The 17,809-nt window shown below is 41.9% G+C and overlaps 1 protein-coding gene across 4 annotated transcripts in view; it reads right to left on the bottom strand.

Annotated features, from left to right (window-relative positions):
• DAB1 (DAB adaptor protein 1) overlaps positions 1–3,044 on the bottom strand; it is a 268,176-nt gene extending 265,132 nt beyond the window's left edge. For 3 of the 4 annotated variants that reach the window (XM_047085081.1, XM_047085082.1, XM_047085083.1), the window contains exon 1: positions 2,972–3,038. In XM_047085081.1, coding sequence (XP_046941037.1) covers positions 2,972–3,038 — 67 coding nt within the window. Of the gene's footprint in view, positions 1–2,971 lie in introns of all 4 variants that reach the window. The other variant, XM_047085084.1, reaches the window with a different exon arrangement.
• Between the last annotated feature and the right edge of the window lie 14,765 nt (positions 3,045–17,809).

The raw sequence follows: 17,809 nt of genomic DNA, 5'->3' as shown, positions 1-17,809 counted from the left end.
ACCTCAAAAATGAAGATTAGAAAAATGCAACAGTAAAATCTACCACAATATAAATTATGAGGAAAAATATGTAAATCATTTAAATAAATTTAGAAAAAGCATATGATAAAATTCAACCTGCAAATTCAGGATTTATAAAAAAATACTTCCTAGACAACGATACATGAATGAAAATAAAAAAGTCTCTAGTAAGAATTTAAATATCACACTTACATGAAACTTTAAAGCATTTATATTAATTGAAGATCAAGTTAAGGATACCTACGATCACTAAATACTGTACTGACGGACCCAGCCAATGCAATAAGACAAGAAAAAGAATAATTACTTAAGGGTTAGAGAGGAAGATAGAAACCTACTTAAAAGGCTGTATGTTGCTTCCATGGAAAATCAAAGAGGAGTTGGAAGAATTAGTTAAAAAGTTTAGTAAACAGTATTATAATCAAGATTCAAGATCAATAAATAAACTGTTAATATTTCCTTTTCAAGTTCTACTTATTTTGATCCAGTCAGCAACATTTGCTTAATGGAATACTTAGTGTTCGACAGTGGAAACTGAAGAAGACAAAATAAATTAATCCTGTTACAGACACATTCTCTCTCTTTTTTAAATGTATGTACGTGCTTTCATGGTGCCTTGACTCAAATAAGTATATCAAGAATGCATATTGTTCACCACTGTTACATAACTACAAACAATTGTAAAATCTTACTTCAGGACAAATCAGCTATGTACTTTTTAAGATCCTCTTGTTCTAGAATGGGATAGGAGACAACAATATAATACAGATAATGAAGAGGATGAATATGAAGAAGAGGAAAATGAGGGGGAGAGAGCAGAAATGGGAGATGAGAAATAGAGAAAAGGGAAATGGAGAAAGATGACAGGGAAGAAAGGGGGCAAGAAGAAGTAAGGAGAGAAGGATAAAGGGGAAAGGGAATGAACAAGAGAAAAGGAAGAGGAAAAAAAAGTAAAGGTGATTTTTTGATCCTGTAATACACCAAGTACTATACTAAGTATTTAATTCACCTTATTTCAACCATTCTTCATAGTAAGCCTGTGAAGTCTGTAATATTCTATCTTTATTATAGGAGAGAAAACGGAGGCTCAAAGAGGTTAAGTAACATTCTAAGGTCATACAGTTAGAAAGCGGCACAGCTAGAATTTGAATCCAAGTCAGCCTGCCCAGACTCCATGGTATTGGCCACTCACTAGCAGATACTCCTTGCATATGTATCATGCTGATTTTAGAACCATGTAAGACATTAAAATGAGGAGGTTCTAAAAAGGTCACCTTCATGCTCCCATTCCAAATCTTCAACTGAGCCAATGTTCTGGAAACCTGAATCCTTTCCTTAGGATGCCCCTCGTTTTGCATGTTAAGATTAAGAATGAAAAGATATGCAGTAAGATACAATTCTTAATATATTAAGCATCCAAGAGCACAAGTTTCGTGGAAAGGTTAAATCTGAAGCAAAAATATAAGTATCAGTTTTCACTGAAAAAGCATTTGAATTCTAGTACGTATCATGGTCTGCAATATTCCCCCCACCCCCTTCCCATGTAGCAGTTCTCCCAAGACCTGTTTTCTCACCCACTTGCTTTCCTCCTATTATTCTCAGCCCATGATGCATAAAGGTTTACATTAAGTTTTAGAAAATAAAATAGACTACTTCCAAAATATCTGTGTTTCAAGTAAACATCCAAAGCAAAATTTACAACCCTTCCTGAGGTTTTGGCTGTCCAGGAGCTGCACATGTATTACATTTATGTCCTGTGCTTCCTACAGAGTGTCAGACACGTGTCATCCCAAAACATGACCGGGCCGGCACAGCAGTGTCTCAAAACAAATCACTGCCTATACAAAGCAACTAAGTGCATCCCGGTTGGCAAGTCCGTATTGACAGATTTCAACACCTGAAAGAGAACTCTATTAATCCTCTTCCATGCAGCTCAGAAAATGGGGGAGAGAAAGAGCTGAAACCACAGGGAACAGGCATGCACACATGTGTACACACACACACACACACACACACACAGCATGAAGTTGCTTACACCTAATTTAAACCAGGAGACAAACACACTGAAAGGCATGGTAATAAAGCCATAGGGCCAAATTCCCTGGAAAACCTGAAAAGTGATAGAATTACTTTATGATCAGCCTGTGCGTGCCAGTCCTCATTAAAAGATACGTATGTGACTCCTCTGGGTCAAGCACTTTCTAAGTGTTGGAATTAAAGGGTGAATGAGAGGTCCAGTTCTGAAGGAATATATAGTACAACTGAAAAAAAACACAGGGCATTTTTAATAAAGTGAGATACTAACAAAGTGCTATTGCCGCAAAAACAAAATAAACCAACCCCATGTGGGCAGTAAGGTAAGTAGTAACCTGAAGAATAAAAGGGAACCAGTCTAGGAAAAATTGGGCAGCAACGTAAGTATTTCAGGCTGGATTGATCATCCAGTCGTTCTCCACATCTGGTCTCTAAAGCAACAGCATCAATTGCTGTTGGGGAACTTGTTATAAATAAAGGCTTGGGCCCTACCTTAAACCTATTGAACCAAAAGCTCTGGGGATGAGACCGAGCAATCTGTGTTTTAACGAGCCTCCCAGGTGATTCTGGTGCTGCTAGAATTTGAGAACTTTGCAACAGTGAACTACAGTAGACACAATGCTTGGAGGGTAAACACGGTTGGATAGGGGGCAGGGCGCTAGGCAGAGATGTTGCTGGAAGGATGGAGAGAAGGGATATCAAAAAGGTCTTTATATGTTATGAACATAATTTTGGGACTTTACCCAAGCAACAGGGGAAAGCCATTAAATATTATACTACAAGTACAGAAAACAGCAAATTAAGTTGGCAACCATTAAAAACCATATGCCATCATGAAGACAGTACTGTACATCATTCCAGAGACAAGGCACTGCACAGATCAACAGCCAGTTAGGAAGGAACAAATCAACCTTACCTTTCTTTCTGGAGTCTTTCTTGGCGCTGGTTTTCACAGCTACTTGAAGTTCTGTCTCAGTTGACATCCTACTAAATCCTTAGTCCACTTCACACAGATCCCGGGCCTCGGCCAGGCTCATGGAGGATTCCTCTCCAAGAGAACGACTCCTCCCTTCAGAAACAATGCCCCGAGCCGCACATTTCATTCACTCCTTCCGCGTGCTACAAATCAAGGAAGAGGACGTTCAGAATCATCACCCTTTTGAGGTTAAACAAAAATTAGTGGGAAGAGGGGAAATGAACAGTCAGATATACAAAAACAGGAAAATCGTGGTCTCCCTGTGCAAACTGCGCACACAATTTCATCAAGTCGTTGGCGGGGTATGCAGCGAAGGGAATGAGAGGTCTATCTGAAAATCTGTCTCTCAAACTAGATACCTAACTCAAAATAGATCTTTTAAAACTGGATTTTCAAGAAGGACAAAACCCAACTTCTTGTTTTCCATGTTTCTTGCTTTCAAGCACTAGATGCCACCCAGAAAATACAGCAAAGGCACATTTCCTGAGCAACCCCGGGGAGACATTTACAACAACAGGGCACCCATCCATCAGCCAAGCTTGATCAGAGCCTTGGCAGCTAAAGCAGATCATAGGGAAGTGACCTGTGGTCTGTCCCTCACTGCCAGGCATCAGAGGGGACATGGAGTTGACATACAATTGGGCTCCAAGGGTAAGGTGACAAATGGGGCCGAGAAACTTTCCAGCAAGCCAATTTTTATGTCAGCTTTTTCCTGGGCTATAAGAGCAGACAAGCATTTAATGTGAGGAGAAAAAGAAAAGAATCAGGCAGCCACACAGTCCCTTCATTCTTTCTTTAATAAATATGCATTGCACACTACTAGGTACTATTAAGTCCCGACACTGTGCTGGGAAGAGATAATAATGATAATAATGATAATACAACCACTTCAATTACAGCTAGTATTTACTATGCACTTACTATACACTATGCCCCTAGCTACTGCTTCACATACATTATCTCATTTGATTTCATTTAAATTGAATGAATGTATTTCCTGTGTCAAGTCAACAGTCTTTCCCAGTGACTATCTATCGGATAGTTATATGTGAGAGTTCAGCTGAAAATAAACATTTCACTAGTTATCCATTTTTAAAGAAAATTAAGATAAAGCTACTAGAAATGGATCTTTAAACCGTGCAGCCAATCCTTAGCTCATCCCACTTAGCTTGAATGCTTGAATCCAGAAAGGCTGACCCTGAATGCCAGTTTCCATTCAAAAAGAGTAGTAAAATGAACCTCTTAGTCATGACAACTAAAGATGGCTTAACTAGAAGATCTAATATAAAAGTCACATAAAATATGGTACGGTTTATGTCCTCTAGATTCATCCATGTTGTTACAAATTGCAAGAAATGATTATGCTATGTGAAGTAAGTCACAGAAATACAAATACCATACGATTTCACTGATATCTGGAATTCAACAAAATAAACGAAGGAGAGACAAACAAATACACTTTTATATACAGAGAATAAACTGGGGGTTGCCAGAGGGGAGGGGGATGGGGATGGGTAAAATCATTAAAGAGGATTAAGGACACACTTCTCGTGATGAGCACTGAGTAATGCATAGAGATTGAATCATTATATTGTGCACCTGAAGCTAATAGAACACTGTGTGTTAATTATACCTGGATAAAAAAAAAAAAAAACAATGAAATAAGTAAAATTAGAGTAAGGCTCGATAATGGGGAAATTCCCACCTTATCCAAAGATACTTGGTTTGTTTATTTGTTAACAACCTATCTACTTAAAAAAACAAAAAAAAAACACTGGCCCTGACTGAAAGGAGTCTGAGGTCAGGATACAAAGCCACAACCAAGGAAAATGGAAAACTGTCTTCCTAGAATGGGGTCCATAAAATCATACACAGAAAATGAGAACTTTTCCTGCTACCTTTGTGCCATCTATGTGGACCACACCACCAGCCCTCACGCCCTTTCTTACCTCTCTCCCAACAAAAGACAATGCTCCAAGGGAGCTGACAGAGCCACAAACCTTCATCACTCATGGACATAATTCATTTTATTAATAATACTTATCATTTCACTGCAATAAATATCTACTAAGAACGTACCATGGGCCAAGTGCAAATGCTGGCTCATTTGCATCACAAGACATCAACTGTGCAACCACACTGGCTAAGAGTACAGATTATTTCTGTCCTAAAGATACTCAGAGGAGCAGAGATGTTAGTCACGTAAGGGACTGTAATACACACAACCAGAACTAAAACAAATACCAGGTGTACTGGAGAACAAAGGAGCAAGCATTCACCTTTTCTTGGAAGAGTCAATGAGACCTCTCAGAGGAGGAGCCCTATACTGTGCTGTCTTGAAGAATAATTCTTATATCAAGTGGATAATAAGAGGAAGGACCAAGGGGCACTCAATAAATACATGTATAAAAAATAAATGAACGGTAGTTTCAGGCAAAAGGACCAGCTGTACGAAGTCAAGGAGACTTGAAATCAACAGCCTAACTGACAAAAGGAGACATAAGTCTAGTAGGGAGGTGACGTACTTTCACATCTTCCCAATTTTTCCTTGTGCTGTTACTTTTCTAGGGACTCTTTCTTCTCGAGTCTGCCTTGACATTCTATTGACCACTCAAGGTTCAGTTCAAAGAAGTATCTTAGGCAGAAAGGTTTTCCAATCTCTCGATTACAAAGAATCTCTCCCTACTTATATTATATTATGATCTGCTTTTTGGCAAGCTGCATAGTTTCAGCCACTTACAATCAAGGTCATATTGAGGAAGTTACCAACCCTTCTTGGCTTCAGTTTCTATATGTGTACAATGGGGGTAACAGTATCAACTTCATAGAGTGGCTGCGGAAATTAAGTGTGAACACACACATCACATGTTTGGAAGAGGGTCTGCCACATCTCCTGGAAAACATGTAGTAAATGTGAGGTGCTAATAATTTCCTATGTTAACTGCTCAAGGTCATATGGGGGTATGTGACTGTAAGTCCATACTATTATCCTCCCTTGATAGAATAGGAAACTAAGGCAGGTAAGTCTGCTCTGTAAAGACACTGCAGGAAGAGATAGAATCTATCTCTTGTCCGTCGTGCTTGTTTTGCACACGGTAGGTATCGAACACATAAATAATAAAAGGAGCTGAAATATATAGATTTTACACAATTCCAAGCACTCTTAAAAGTCTGTATATAAAACTGGTTAGGAACTGGGCCATTCTTTCCCCTTCAACTTTGTATAAAAAGCACAATATAGCACCTCTCCCTATTCTGTGGGTACTTCCAGCACTGCTTGTTTGACAAAACTGTGACTGTGTTCAAGTGTTATAAAGCATTACTTGTGGATTTCTGAAGTACATCCCGTTATCAATAATGAAAGGAAACCAACATCATTTCAGATAAAAACTTAAATACGGAGGCTGCAGCATGGACAGCCCATACCATGGCCCAGACTCTGGCATCCCCTTTAATTTTCCAAAAGCCAGAGGTTTGGAATATGCTGTGAAGTAACTCCAAATTATTTAGGAAATTCATTTCTTTGTAATTAAGGAGATTAAAGTCCCCCAGGGCCAGAAACCACGTGACAACTCAAATCATTTTCCCCCAGTAAAAGCTGAGGGACCCTATCAGTTAAATTCAGGCTCGCCTAGAATTTTGAAATGCTTCAATAATGTTTCTTTGCTCCACACAATCTGCAGTAATTTAATATTCCTGAAGTGTGTCAGGTTTTTTATAATGAGCTCTTCAAATCTAAATGTGAATTATGTAACATTCCACTACAGACGTTCTGTCTAGTGAACTGCTTCTAAATGTAAAATTCCGTGTTCAGTGATCGGTGGGGGGAGGGGGGGGTTTGCAGTTTGGGGAGGCACGAAAACACCAAACCACAAAGCAGAGAAAACAGAAAGGCCTTTAAAAAACAAAAAAACACAAAACACACACAATCAAGCACAAAGGTTTGAGCAGCTACAACAGAGCAACACAGTAAAACACCTCCTATAACACAAACTCGCGCTTTCTCTCCCCCCACCTACCCAGCTCATATGATCCTACAGCAGAATAGCTAACGTTTATGAGGGCCCACTATTTGCCGGTACTATGCTATGAACTTCCTTTCCTGAATCTTTCAACCACTTGAAGAGTTAGATATTATTTTTTGAAGTTTTTAACGTTTTATTTATTTTTTTAGAGAGAGAGAGAGTAGGGGAAGGACAGAGAGAGAGAGACAGACAGACAGACAGACAGACAGACACAGAATCTGAAGCAGCCTCCAGGCTCTGAGCTGTCAGCACAGAGCCTGATGCAGGGCTCGAACTCACAAACCGTAAGATCGTGCCCTGAGCCAAAGTCGACACTTACCTGAGCTACCCAGGTGCCCCAAGAGTTAGATATTATTATTAATTTTCATTTAACAAATAAAGAAAATCAGAAGCCAGTTTAGTAGCTTGTCCATGGTCACATGGCTATTAAGGGGCACAGCACAGGGCAGGGTATAAACTACTCTTTTTCTCCCTTCATTCAGAATACTCCTAGATGCCCATCAGCTGGTGAGAGGATGTAACAAAATGTGGAATATCCATACAAAGGAGTACTAGTTCAGCCATTTAAAGGAATGAGGTACTGATACATACTACAACACAGATGAACCTTGAAAATATCATGCCAAGTAAAAGAAAACACAAAAGTTCACACTGTTTGATTCCATTTATATGAACTATGCAAAATAGATACATCCAGAGATGGAAAGCGGATCTGTGCTTGCCAAGCACTGAGGGAAGCAGGGAAAGAGAAGCACATGCTTCGTGGGTACAGGGTCTCCCTTGGGGGTGATAAGAAGGTTTTGGAACAAGATAGAGGTGGTGGCTGCACAACACCATAAATGTAATAAATACCACTGAATTGTACACGTTAAAATGTTTAATTTTATTTTATGTGAATTTCCCCCAAATCAAACAAGACCAAAACAAAATAACCTTCAAGCCAGGTCCCACAACCAGATGGAAGCCTTTGTGATATGCTAAGAACACTGCAAATTTCAGTCTATAAGGATAACCCAGGGGCGCCTGGGTGGCTCAGTCAGTTAGGCGTCTGACTTTTGATCTCAGCTCAGGTCACGATCTCACAGTGTGTGAGATCGAGCCCCGAGTCGGGCTCTACGCTGACACTGTGGAGACTGCTTGGGATTCTCGCTCTCTGCCCATTCCCTGCTTGCACCCTCTCTCTCAAAATAAATAAATAAACATTAAAAATAAAGATTAAAAAAAAAAAAAGGATATCCCGTAATTAAAACACAGATGAAGAGAGTCTTCCCAGAAGGCAGGTCTCTAGGTTCATGTGGCAGCAATCGCGGGGATTAAAAGCTGCCTGCCACTACCCGCACAGTGATTTTGTGACCTGGACATTTTAATCAGCTTTATCCAAACTATAAAGCACCCAAAACAGGCCATTTATTAACAAGGTGCAAAAGTTTCCATTGGGACAGATGAGGAGCCTGTTTCCTCATCAGTAAAATGGAAAGACCATCACCAAGCATGTTACATGTGGAAGATCAATGAGCAGTCAGGGCAGCAGGTGGGAAGATCTGGGCAGTCAGGAAAAGAGACATAAATCTGCTTGTCTTCACATAAAGAAGCACAGGACCAACAAGGCAGAGCACAGAGACACTGTTTTGTTAGGTGGGGAAATCAGGGTGGTGACGAGGTGACTGGGTAGAAAGTTATGGCAGAGGGTGATACCTCTCAGAGTACAGCTTTCTGCATAATCTCCCCATTTGGAAGCTATCGTTCTACATACCTGAAAAAATAAATGAACAGGCGTGAGAAGTAGGGGGAAGGCTACGACTGGAAGTGGATTGAGACAAATTAATCCAACTGTATCTCACATGAACATCACAAACACAGTCGCTGAAGGGGTGAGAGGAAGAACTAATCCAAATAATTTATGAACACAGAATCCTGACGGTTTACATTCAGTCTTGGGCAGGAGTGTAGCAGGAGGAGCTTCAAAAAAAAACCCCGAAGTAGCCTTTTTGTTGTTGTTGTTAGTGTTCTGGGCCAAGCAATTGCAAAACTATTTTAGATGTATTACAGGATTGGACAAAGGGAGAAAGGCTTAGATGTTCTTGGGAGCCAAGTTCTCACTATAAAAGAGAAGACATTAAATTATGGAAAGGGGGAAGCCAGGAAAGAATACTGTAGGGATAGACTGGAAATTGGTGATTTCCAGCAAACTCATGATTTATAAAATATACGTGCATCTGTATATGCACGTACGCATACATGCATTTATATAAATATATCTCCTAGCTCTGTCCACTGAACGGGCCTAGAAGCAAAGAGACCCAAGTGACAATGTGGTACTTAATACCTAGATGTTGGTTTTTTACTACCATTCTCCAGTAAAAAGACCCAGGGATTCTTAGAGAAATGGGTGATGGCAGAGCTAGGGCAGGACAGGTGTAAGATGAGCCTGAAATATCTTGTTATTCTATCAAGTAAGGAAGGGCTCAAGAAAAACACAAACAATGGGTTTATGTCACGAGGATACAGAAGCCATCTTGGAGGTGCGATCATCGGCCTAATCTGGAATAATTTTAACACCAATGTAATTTAAGGATGGTAATAAATAATACACCACTGGAAAAAAAAGAAAACACTCCATGAATCCATAGTGATAACAGATAAAAGGAAGAAGGAAAGGCTGTCTTGCTTACAGAAGAACAGGTACTGCCTGGGATATACAGAGGGAGTGTGGAGCATAAAATCAACATTTTGCAACCATCAGGATAAATCTTAGTTAGGCAAGAATCATCCATAAATGCTAAATCCAGGGAAACTTTTGATGAGAAAACATTTGCACGTCTTCAAGCATCTTCCCACCTACTGCTTACACTTGTGTGACTGATGATACAATGAGAAATTGAACAACACCTCAATTAGGTTATTAACATTAACATTAACATTAACATTAACAAACAGGGGCAGATGGAGATCATGTAATGCCCTCACTAGAATACATCACTACCATGTAGTATTCTGGTCAGGAATCCAATCAGATCATGTATTTAAAAATGAAGGGGGGAGGAGACTGTATCCTTCAAAAATATAGTAATAAAAGAAAAAGAGAAGCTGGGGAAATATTTTACTTTATTTTTTTACATTCATTTATTTTGAGAGACAGAGAAACAGAGCACATGTGGGGAGGGACAGAGAGAGGGGGAGACAGAGCATCCAAAGCAGGCTCCAGGCTCTGAGCTGTCAACAGAGAGCCCGATGCGGGGCTCAAACTCACAAACCGTGAGATCATGACCTGAGCCAAAAGTCGGACGCTTAACCAACTGAGCCACCCAGGCGCCCCGGGAAATATTTTAAAAGAAACTAAACAGATACAACAACTAAATGTAACACCTGTATAGGATCCTGTACTAGAACGAAAAGAAGTATTACAAAAGGGATTACTAGATCAACAGACACGTTTGAATATAAATGACATATTAAGTAAAAATAGTATATCAATGTTATATTTATTCAATTTGATAATTTTCCTATGGTTATGTAAGGGAGTATCTGAATTCTTAGGAAAAAGGGCTAAGATATGTGTACCTTGCCTTCAAATGATTCAGGAAAAAAATCACATACATGTATGTATGTACATATGAGCATATGTGTGTGTATGTGTGTATCCATACACATAGAGAATACACAAATAATAAAAACAATGGGATAAAATATTAGCAGTAAGCGAATCTAAGCAAAGGGTATAGGACACTTTTTATGTATTTTTTATACCTTTTCCTGTCATTTTGAGATTATTCCTAATTTAAAAAAATTCTAAAAAACCAGCTCAGACCCTGGCCCATAAAGGTGTGCAACAAAGCCAGTGCTGGCCTCTCTTTTAAGTTCAAACGCACTCCAGCTCCCTAGATGGCATGCTTTCCAATTCCCAAGGCTAACTGAGGTTAAAATTAGTTTATGGCTGTCAGTTCTTATTACAGATTCCAACTCTACCCCGTATCTGCCTGACTTGGCGGAAGCCTCTGGAATGCAGTTGTTTTGAGCGGCTCTTTTTCTTCCTGAGCTCTGGGCATCCTCTCTATACTATGCCTCTATGCCATATGTGGCCACCAAGACTTTTCATCTACCTGCCCCCCAGGTCACTGCAAACTCCTTCATTATGCAGCCGAAGCTAGCCCTTCCCGAATCCTCTCCCTCTCCATCCGTGAGGCTATAGACTTAGCCTGTCAAACCTTTTTCTATTTTTCAAACATGTCAAGGGCTCCCTGATCTCATCTAGCCCATTTGGAAAATGCCTAAAGTCTGCTCATTCTGCACATTTGTTCTTTTCAGAGCCAATAAAATAGGAAAGAGTGAGGTTTTGCTGGAAGCCAAAGGCAGTATTTATTTGAAGCTGCTGGAGGCATCAGAAGTACAAGTGCTCTAGGAGATTCAACAGAAGCCTACTCAAGGAGACCACCTCTGTCACTACTGGAAAAGACCCCCATCCCCACAGCACACACAGCTACCACCTCTTCTGACCACAGAGTTCAAGAAAAATAATACTCTGGCTTGAAACTCTGAAGGCCACAAAGTTCATGGATCGACAGCCTGACTGTTCACCCACCAGAGGTTGTATTGCCCTAACGGTGTGTGTTAAGAGAGGGGAGAAAAATCAGAGGTGGGGGACATCTCTTTATGTCTTCATTATGTTGTCTGGTGATTATGTTTACTCCGCATTATGAAAAAATAGAAAAGGAAAAGAACCTCAACTTGCAGAAAGCATTATAGGAAGTCATTCTAACAGAATACAAGTGAATAAATGAGGAAAACTGGAGTGACAGGAAACAAATAATTGGAAATAAAGGCAAAGGTGAAAACAAGGATAGGGCACCAAAAAAAAAAAAAAAAGCCATATAGTTGTAGGAGAGAGGCTATAATGGTGCCTACAAGATTCCTAGAGGCCAAAGCAAAGAAGGAAATGTGATCAGTTATACGTTTCACAAGGTTGATGCTCAAATAAAGCCTGCCCCCCTCCCCCACTCTGAACCAGAACTAGAGAATGAAAAAGACCCATAAGCTTTCATAAAAGCAACACTGCGTGGTGTCACGGACATTAGCATCAGCATGGTCTCTACAAAAACTTTAACAGGGAATTTTCAATGTAAACTTTTAATTTACACTGAGAACACAAAACTAAAGCATAATTTAGTAGTAACAGTTTTAAAGAGGGTGAAGGGGCGCCTGGGTGGCGCAGTCGGTTAAGCGTCCGACTTCAGCCAGGTCACGATCTCGCAGTCCGTGAGTTCGAGCCCCGCGTCGGGCTCTGGGCTGATGGCTCAGAGCCTGGAGCCTGTTTCCGATTCTGTGTCTCCCTCTCTCTCTGCCCCTCCCCCATTCATGCTCTGTCTCTCTCTGTCCCAAAAATAAATAAACGTTGAAAAAAAAAAATTTAAAGAGGGTGAAAACAATGTGGCCCAAGTCATGTTAAATTCTCTATGAATAAAGCATGCTTTCTTTTTCTTTCTTTTTTTTTTTTTTAACTGAAGAGAAAAATAAGCGGGATTTTGCTATACAGCTATCTGGTGGTTTGACTGTCTAAGGTAAAACCTGGAATTAAAAAGGAGCCTGGGTCACTCAGTCGGTTAAGCACCCAACTTCAGCTCAGGTCATGATCTCACAGTTCGTGGGTTTGAGCCCCACATCAGGCTCTGTACTAACAGTGTAGAGCCTGGAGCCTGCTTCAGATTCTGTGTCTCCCTCTCTCTCTGCTCCTCCCCCACTCGTGCTCATTCGCTCACATTCTCTCTCAAAAATAAGCATTAAAAGAGAATCTGCAATTAAAGAAAAACAATATAAACGGTTTATCAGTTTACTCATCTGTAAAATGGGATGATGCTGGATATCACTTAAAGAATTAGGTGAATGGGAATACATGAAAGCTAAGCAAAAGCTCTTTTGGGAAAATAAAGTGCTATGTTCCAGAAGGCAAACACTGTTATTCAGGTATTGGTCAACCTTCAGCAGGGGGATAACAGGAGGCACAAAATGTGTTTCTTTAATCAAATTCAAAGCTAACAAATGTCAGAACCAGGTTTCATCAATATTAAAGGAATTTATGTGACAGCAACAAAGCATACTTACAAACATTTCATTTAACTAATGGATCACACAGTTTCATTAAGTATTTATTGCAGCATGAAAATTCATTACAATAAACTCTTAAGAGTATCAGAAAAAAACCAAATGTACAAACCTAAAATGATTCCATTAGTGTTTTTAATACTTGGGGCCCCATGTCTACCCAACCTTCTAAAACTCCCACCTCTGATTCTACACAAAGGTTATCAGTAGGTAAAAAGAACCTAAAGCAGTCAGCTGTCCCAGAGGCTGGGCTAGAATCCCGCCTGACTCTACCACTAACTGTCTATATAACCCTAGGCACTTAAGCGACTTGACTATTCTGAACCTCAATTTCTTCATCTGTAAAATGGGTATCCGGTAGACCCCATAGTGTTCAAACCAGGGAATATGCAGCCCAGAGAGTGCTCCAGAAAATCCACGGGAGTGAAAAAAGAAAACTGTGCAATGTCTACTCATAACTATTTCTATCTAAAATGGGGAAACAGTCTATTACTTAAATATGCAGATTGTATGGACTTGCGTGTAAACCGATATGTAAGAATTTATACACTGGTACAGGGTGCAGGCTTCAAAAATTATTCACCGATGGGTGGTAATGACTGGCAGGTGACAGGGGGCCCCCAGGGGTTTAGCTGGGGTGGGGGTGGTGACTGACACAGTTCAGGTGTTTTCAAGATGATGCTAGCCCAGGAATCATGCCAGGAGTGGAGGCCAGTGACCCTGGAGGCAGGAAAGCAAGCTGGGAAAGCCTGCATCAATGGAGCTGGTACGTTTAAAAGCTTATGCCCTTCACGTTTCCTTCACAAATATGTTGTAGGCAAATGAATCTTCAGAAAAAGAAGCAAAGAAGCAAACACCTTCAGCACACAGCCATTCAATCAGTTTCTATAAATCAAATCAATTCAACACACACTTCCTAAGCACCTACTCTGTGCACTGCAGCCCCAGTGCTAAATGGGGGGCGGGGGGAGCAGAGAAACACACCCTTCCGAGGGCAGGGCGCCTTCATCATGGGCGTTTCAGCCAGGATGCTGTTCCTTACTTTAGCCCCACCTGCCAAATGGGGAGGGGGACCACACTGTTTCTTCGCTCTTCACAAACTGAATGCTCTCCACTATCATCCCCGTCCCCTCCACTGTGTGTGTGTTTGAGTAACATGGAACTGTTGCTATTCCCTGGGGTCCTGCAGGAAGAAAAGACAAGTTTTTAATGAGGCCCTCCCAGCTGAGGGGATCTTAAATAAACAAATGCCGCATTTGGCAGCTTCACCTGCTGATTTACCTGAAATATACACTGCCATTGTTTACTCTCCTTTACACAAGCTGCATTTCATTACCTTCAAAGTTGACAGTGGGAAAGACAGCGACACTGGCCAACATCTGTAAGTGGCAAGCCGAACGAGCATGCACCAGGTCCCCAAACTGCCTGGCCTGGAGGGTGGTCCTGGGCAGGGCTCACCCAGAAGCTGTGCGCCTTCTGCCAACAGTCAGGATCAAAATGGCTGTTGGTCGGCTCCTCCTGGGACAGCCCTTCCCGTTGGCTGCCAACAGGTGCCCCCTCCTCCCCACCCAGAGAGCTGAGAGATGGGTGGCACGCTTTCTCCCTTCCCCGACATCCGATTTTAATTCTCCTCTCTCTCTCTAACACCTCATTTTTACCACCCTTCTTTTGAATAAAGGGCCCATCATCTTCCTTTGCTTCACTAATGATTTGCTAGTTCAATCTCAATTACCGTAAAATGGGATACACGGATGGCTCAAATTTTCTCCACAAAAGGATCTGCACTTGACTGGAAGCAACCCAATTTCCACAATTATCTCCCTCACAAAAAGCACACACAACAGTGATAACCGTGGGGCTCTGTTTTCCTGAAGCCATAAATAGGAATGGATGTTCTGACAAAGGAGCTCTTTTTTGTTTGTTTCTTGATTTGTGAATGTATTTATTTGAACCTTCTCACAGAAACATAAAAATTCAATCACACTTGGCAAATACTGAGCAAATCACCGACATGGAAAGCTGTTTCCTCTCTGTGCAATTTCCTCCTTACTGTTAAACCCAGTCAACTCCTTGAATCTCAGTTCAAACTCCCTTCCAACAGGTAAGGCTTCCCTGACCACGTGCACCCTTCCCTGTGCACACCAACCTGTAGTGATGACAGAGGCTATAGAGCAGAGGCTCCCAAACTTGGCCGCAAAATGGGATCACCTGAACAGCTGCAAAGACTATGGATGCTTGTCTCCCATCCTGGGATTCTCACGCAATTGGCCTGAGGTGCAACCCGCTCACTGGGAGGCTTAAAATCTCCCCAGATGGCCTGAATATGCAGCAAATTCTGGGAAGCACAAGCATCTTCAGGGCCAAGAAGGATCCACTCCCTAGTCTCTGCATTTGGGCCCAGTACTGAACCCCCGAGTTTGAATGCATTCACTGCAAAATGAGATGACTCTGAGAATACATGCCTGACACAGTGAGTATACTACATGACATAATCCACATAAAATGCTTATCACATGATGGTAAGTGTTCTTGGTAGGTGGGGAAAATGCCCCGCCCAAATACGCACATGCCCTAATCATGAGAATATGAGTTAGGTGATTTAGACAGGAAGAACTCAGGCTTTTGAACAGATGAGGTTTTGATGAGATTTGAGGTTTTGAACTGAGAAGACCCTGGAGACACCCTGTGCATAGTCTGCATTTGGACTGGATGCGAACCTTTGGGGACCAGAGGGTGGACAGTGATAGACAGAATCACGGGCCCCACAGATGTTCACTCTCTAACCCAAATCCTAGCCGAATGCACCGGGAGTTGATTCCTCACCCAAGGACAATTCACTGGCTGACTGAGCAGACACACTTGGTCTGGCACAAACAGATCCAGACCAGGCACGTGAGAAGACATACATACTCCCTCTCTCTCTCTCAACAATCTGAACTCATTAGTACAGATTCTGTCCAGTGTTAATGGGAGTAGGAAAGAAAAGACACATGGGGGCAAGCCAAGAGACAGAAAGAGACTGACTGAGCCAAATCACGAGTGAACAGAAGTACAGATTAAGAGAAGCCACCGAGTAGAAAACACATATATAATTAAGAGAGGGAAAGGGATCATTTTCAGTAGTAGCAGTAACTGAGGGTACCCAAAGGCAGGGAGTGAACCAAGCCCTATGCAACGGAAACAAGCTAACCTGGTCCTGAGAGATATCCAGGCTCGTTCCTGTTATGAAATCATATTCCAGTCTCTGGGAGGCCAGGCAGTGTGTCAATTTTGAGGCTGCAAAGAGATTCCTCCCTGCCTCACTGCAGAGCATGGCCGCACAGCGCCACAGCTCTCCTCACTAGGAGAGGCTGAAGTGTGCTCACCTACACCTCTCATCTGAACCCTGGAATACATCACTATTCAGACTGGGGAGCTGGCCAAGACAGAGAAACATGGGCATCATGCTCTCACAGACTGGCCTTGGGCTTTCAATCATGGCTCCACGAAGTCCCAGATGTGTGAGCCTTGGCAAATCCCTTGAAGTTTCTGAGCCCCAAATGCTATCTCTGTAAAGCTGAGAAATTGGTACCTTACCCCTAACAGTTGCTGAGGAGAAGAAATAAGCTAATGTAAGCAAATTGACTGATACTACAGGAGGTATTCATTACATATTGTTCACCATCCCCTCCCTCATTTTCATTTGCATTTAATTCTTTGGAAGGAGAAGGGAAAATTTTCTGATATTTCCTATCGTCTACACCTATTAGTTTTCCAATACACGCCTGTCAAAATGAATCAGGAAACAATTACCTAAAACTATTTCTGCCAGGATATGAAATCCGGTATGTTAACTTAACCTGACCTGCAGTCTCCAGTCCAGCACCCCTCCCCAGACTCACAGCTTGGTTCCTCTTCCTCACGTGAACCAAGGGCTACAGCCACACCAGGTGGGTCAGCCCCAGGGCACACCTCGGTCATCCAATGTCACACCTCACCGACTCTAACTCAGTCCATACTTTGAGGTCCCATCAGGCTCAAAACGGGACTATTCCAGAAGAGTTAGCGAAGGGATTATTTACACAAAGGAAGCTGTGTTCAAGGGAAGCCCCCAAAGGACAGTGCAGTAGCACAGGGACAGAAGAGCAGAACTGTTCCCTCCCCTGGGCATGAAGGGGTGAAAGACGGGAGAGGTGACCAGAACCAGAAGGGAAGGTAGAAAAAGTTGTCTTGAAAGGATCAGTGACCTTCAATCTAGAATACAGCAGGCCTGAGGCAACTCAGCCAGAAGAATGCCAAAAAGTGGATCAAAACATAAAGACTTCCCACCCCTCAGCCTACTGCTGGAACTCAGCACTGGCTACTCTGAGAAGAGGCCAGGGAGCCAGGAAGCCCGTGGATGCAGTCCACACAGTTAGCCTTACGGAGAGGGGGGTGGGGGGAAGGCACAGAACAGCAGAGAGGGCCCCTGGAAGGGGAAGCAGAAGACAGCCAGCTCAAGGTCTAAGGGGAGTCCCTCCTCCATGAAAGATGTTCTGCCATAGCCCATATTCTCCAAAATTCCTTCTTGTCTCCTTGTGACGACATAAAATGGAAGGGAGAAACGGGAAAGGAGAACAGAACTGCATTCGTGAGAACCGATGACAGCCGTGGTCTGTGCTAAGTGTCGTACCTTCCT

This window comes from Lynx rufus, unplaced genomic scaffold, assembly GCF_022079265.1.
Source record: "Lynx rufus isolate CCGP_SWC_20201006 ecotype Redwood Valley unplaced genomic scaffold, mLynRuf1.p SCAF_2, whole genome shotgun sequence".
NCBI classification, from domain to species: domain Eukaryota; kingdom Metazoa; phylum Chordata; class Mammalia; order Carnivora; family Felidae; genus Lynx; species Lynx rufus.
This window is presented reverse-complemented; position numbering and strand designations above follow the sequence as displayed.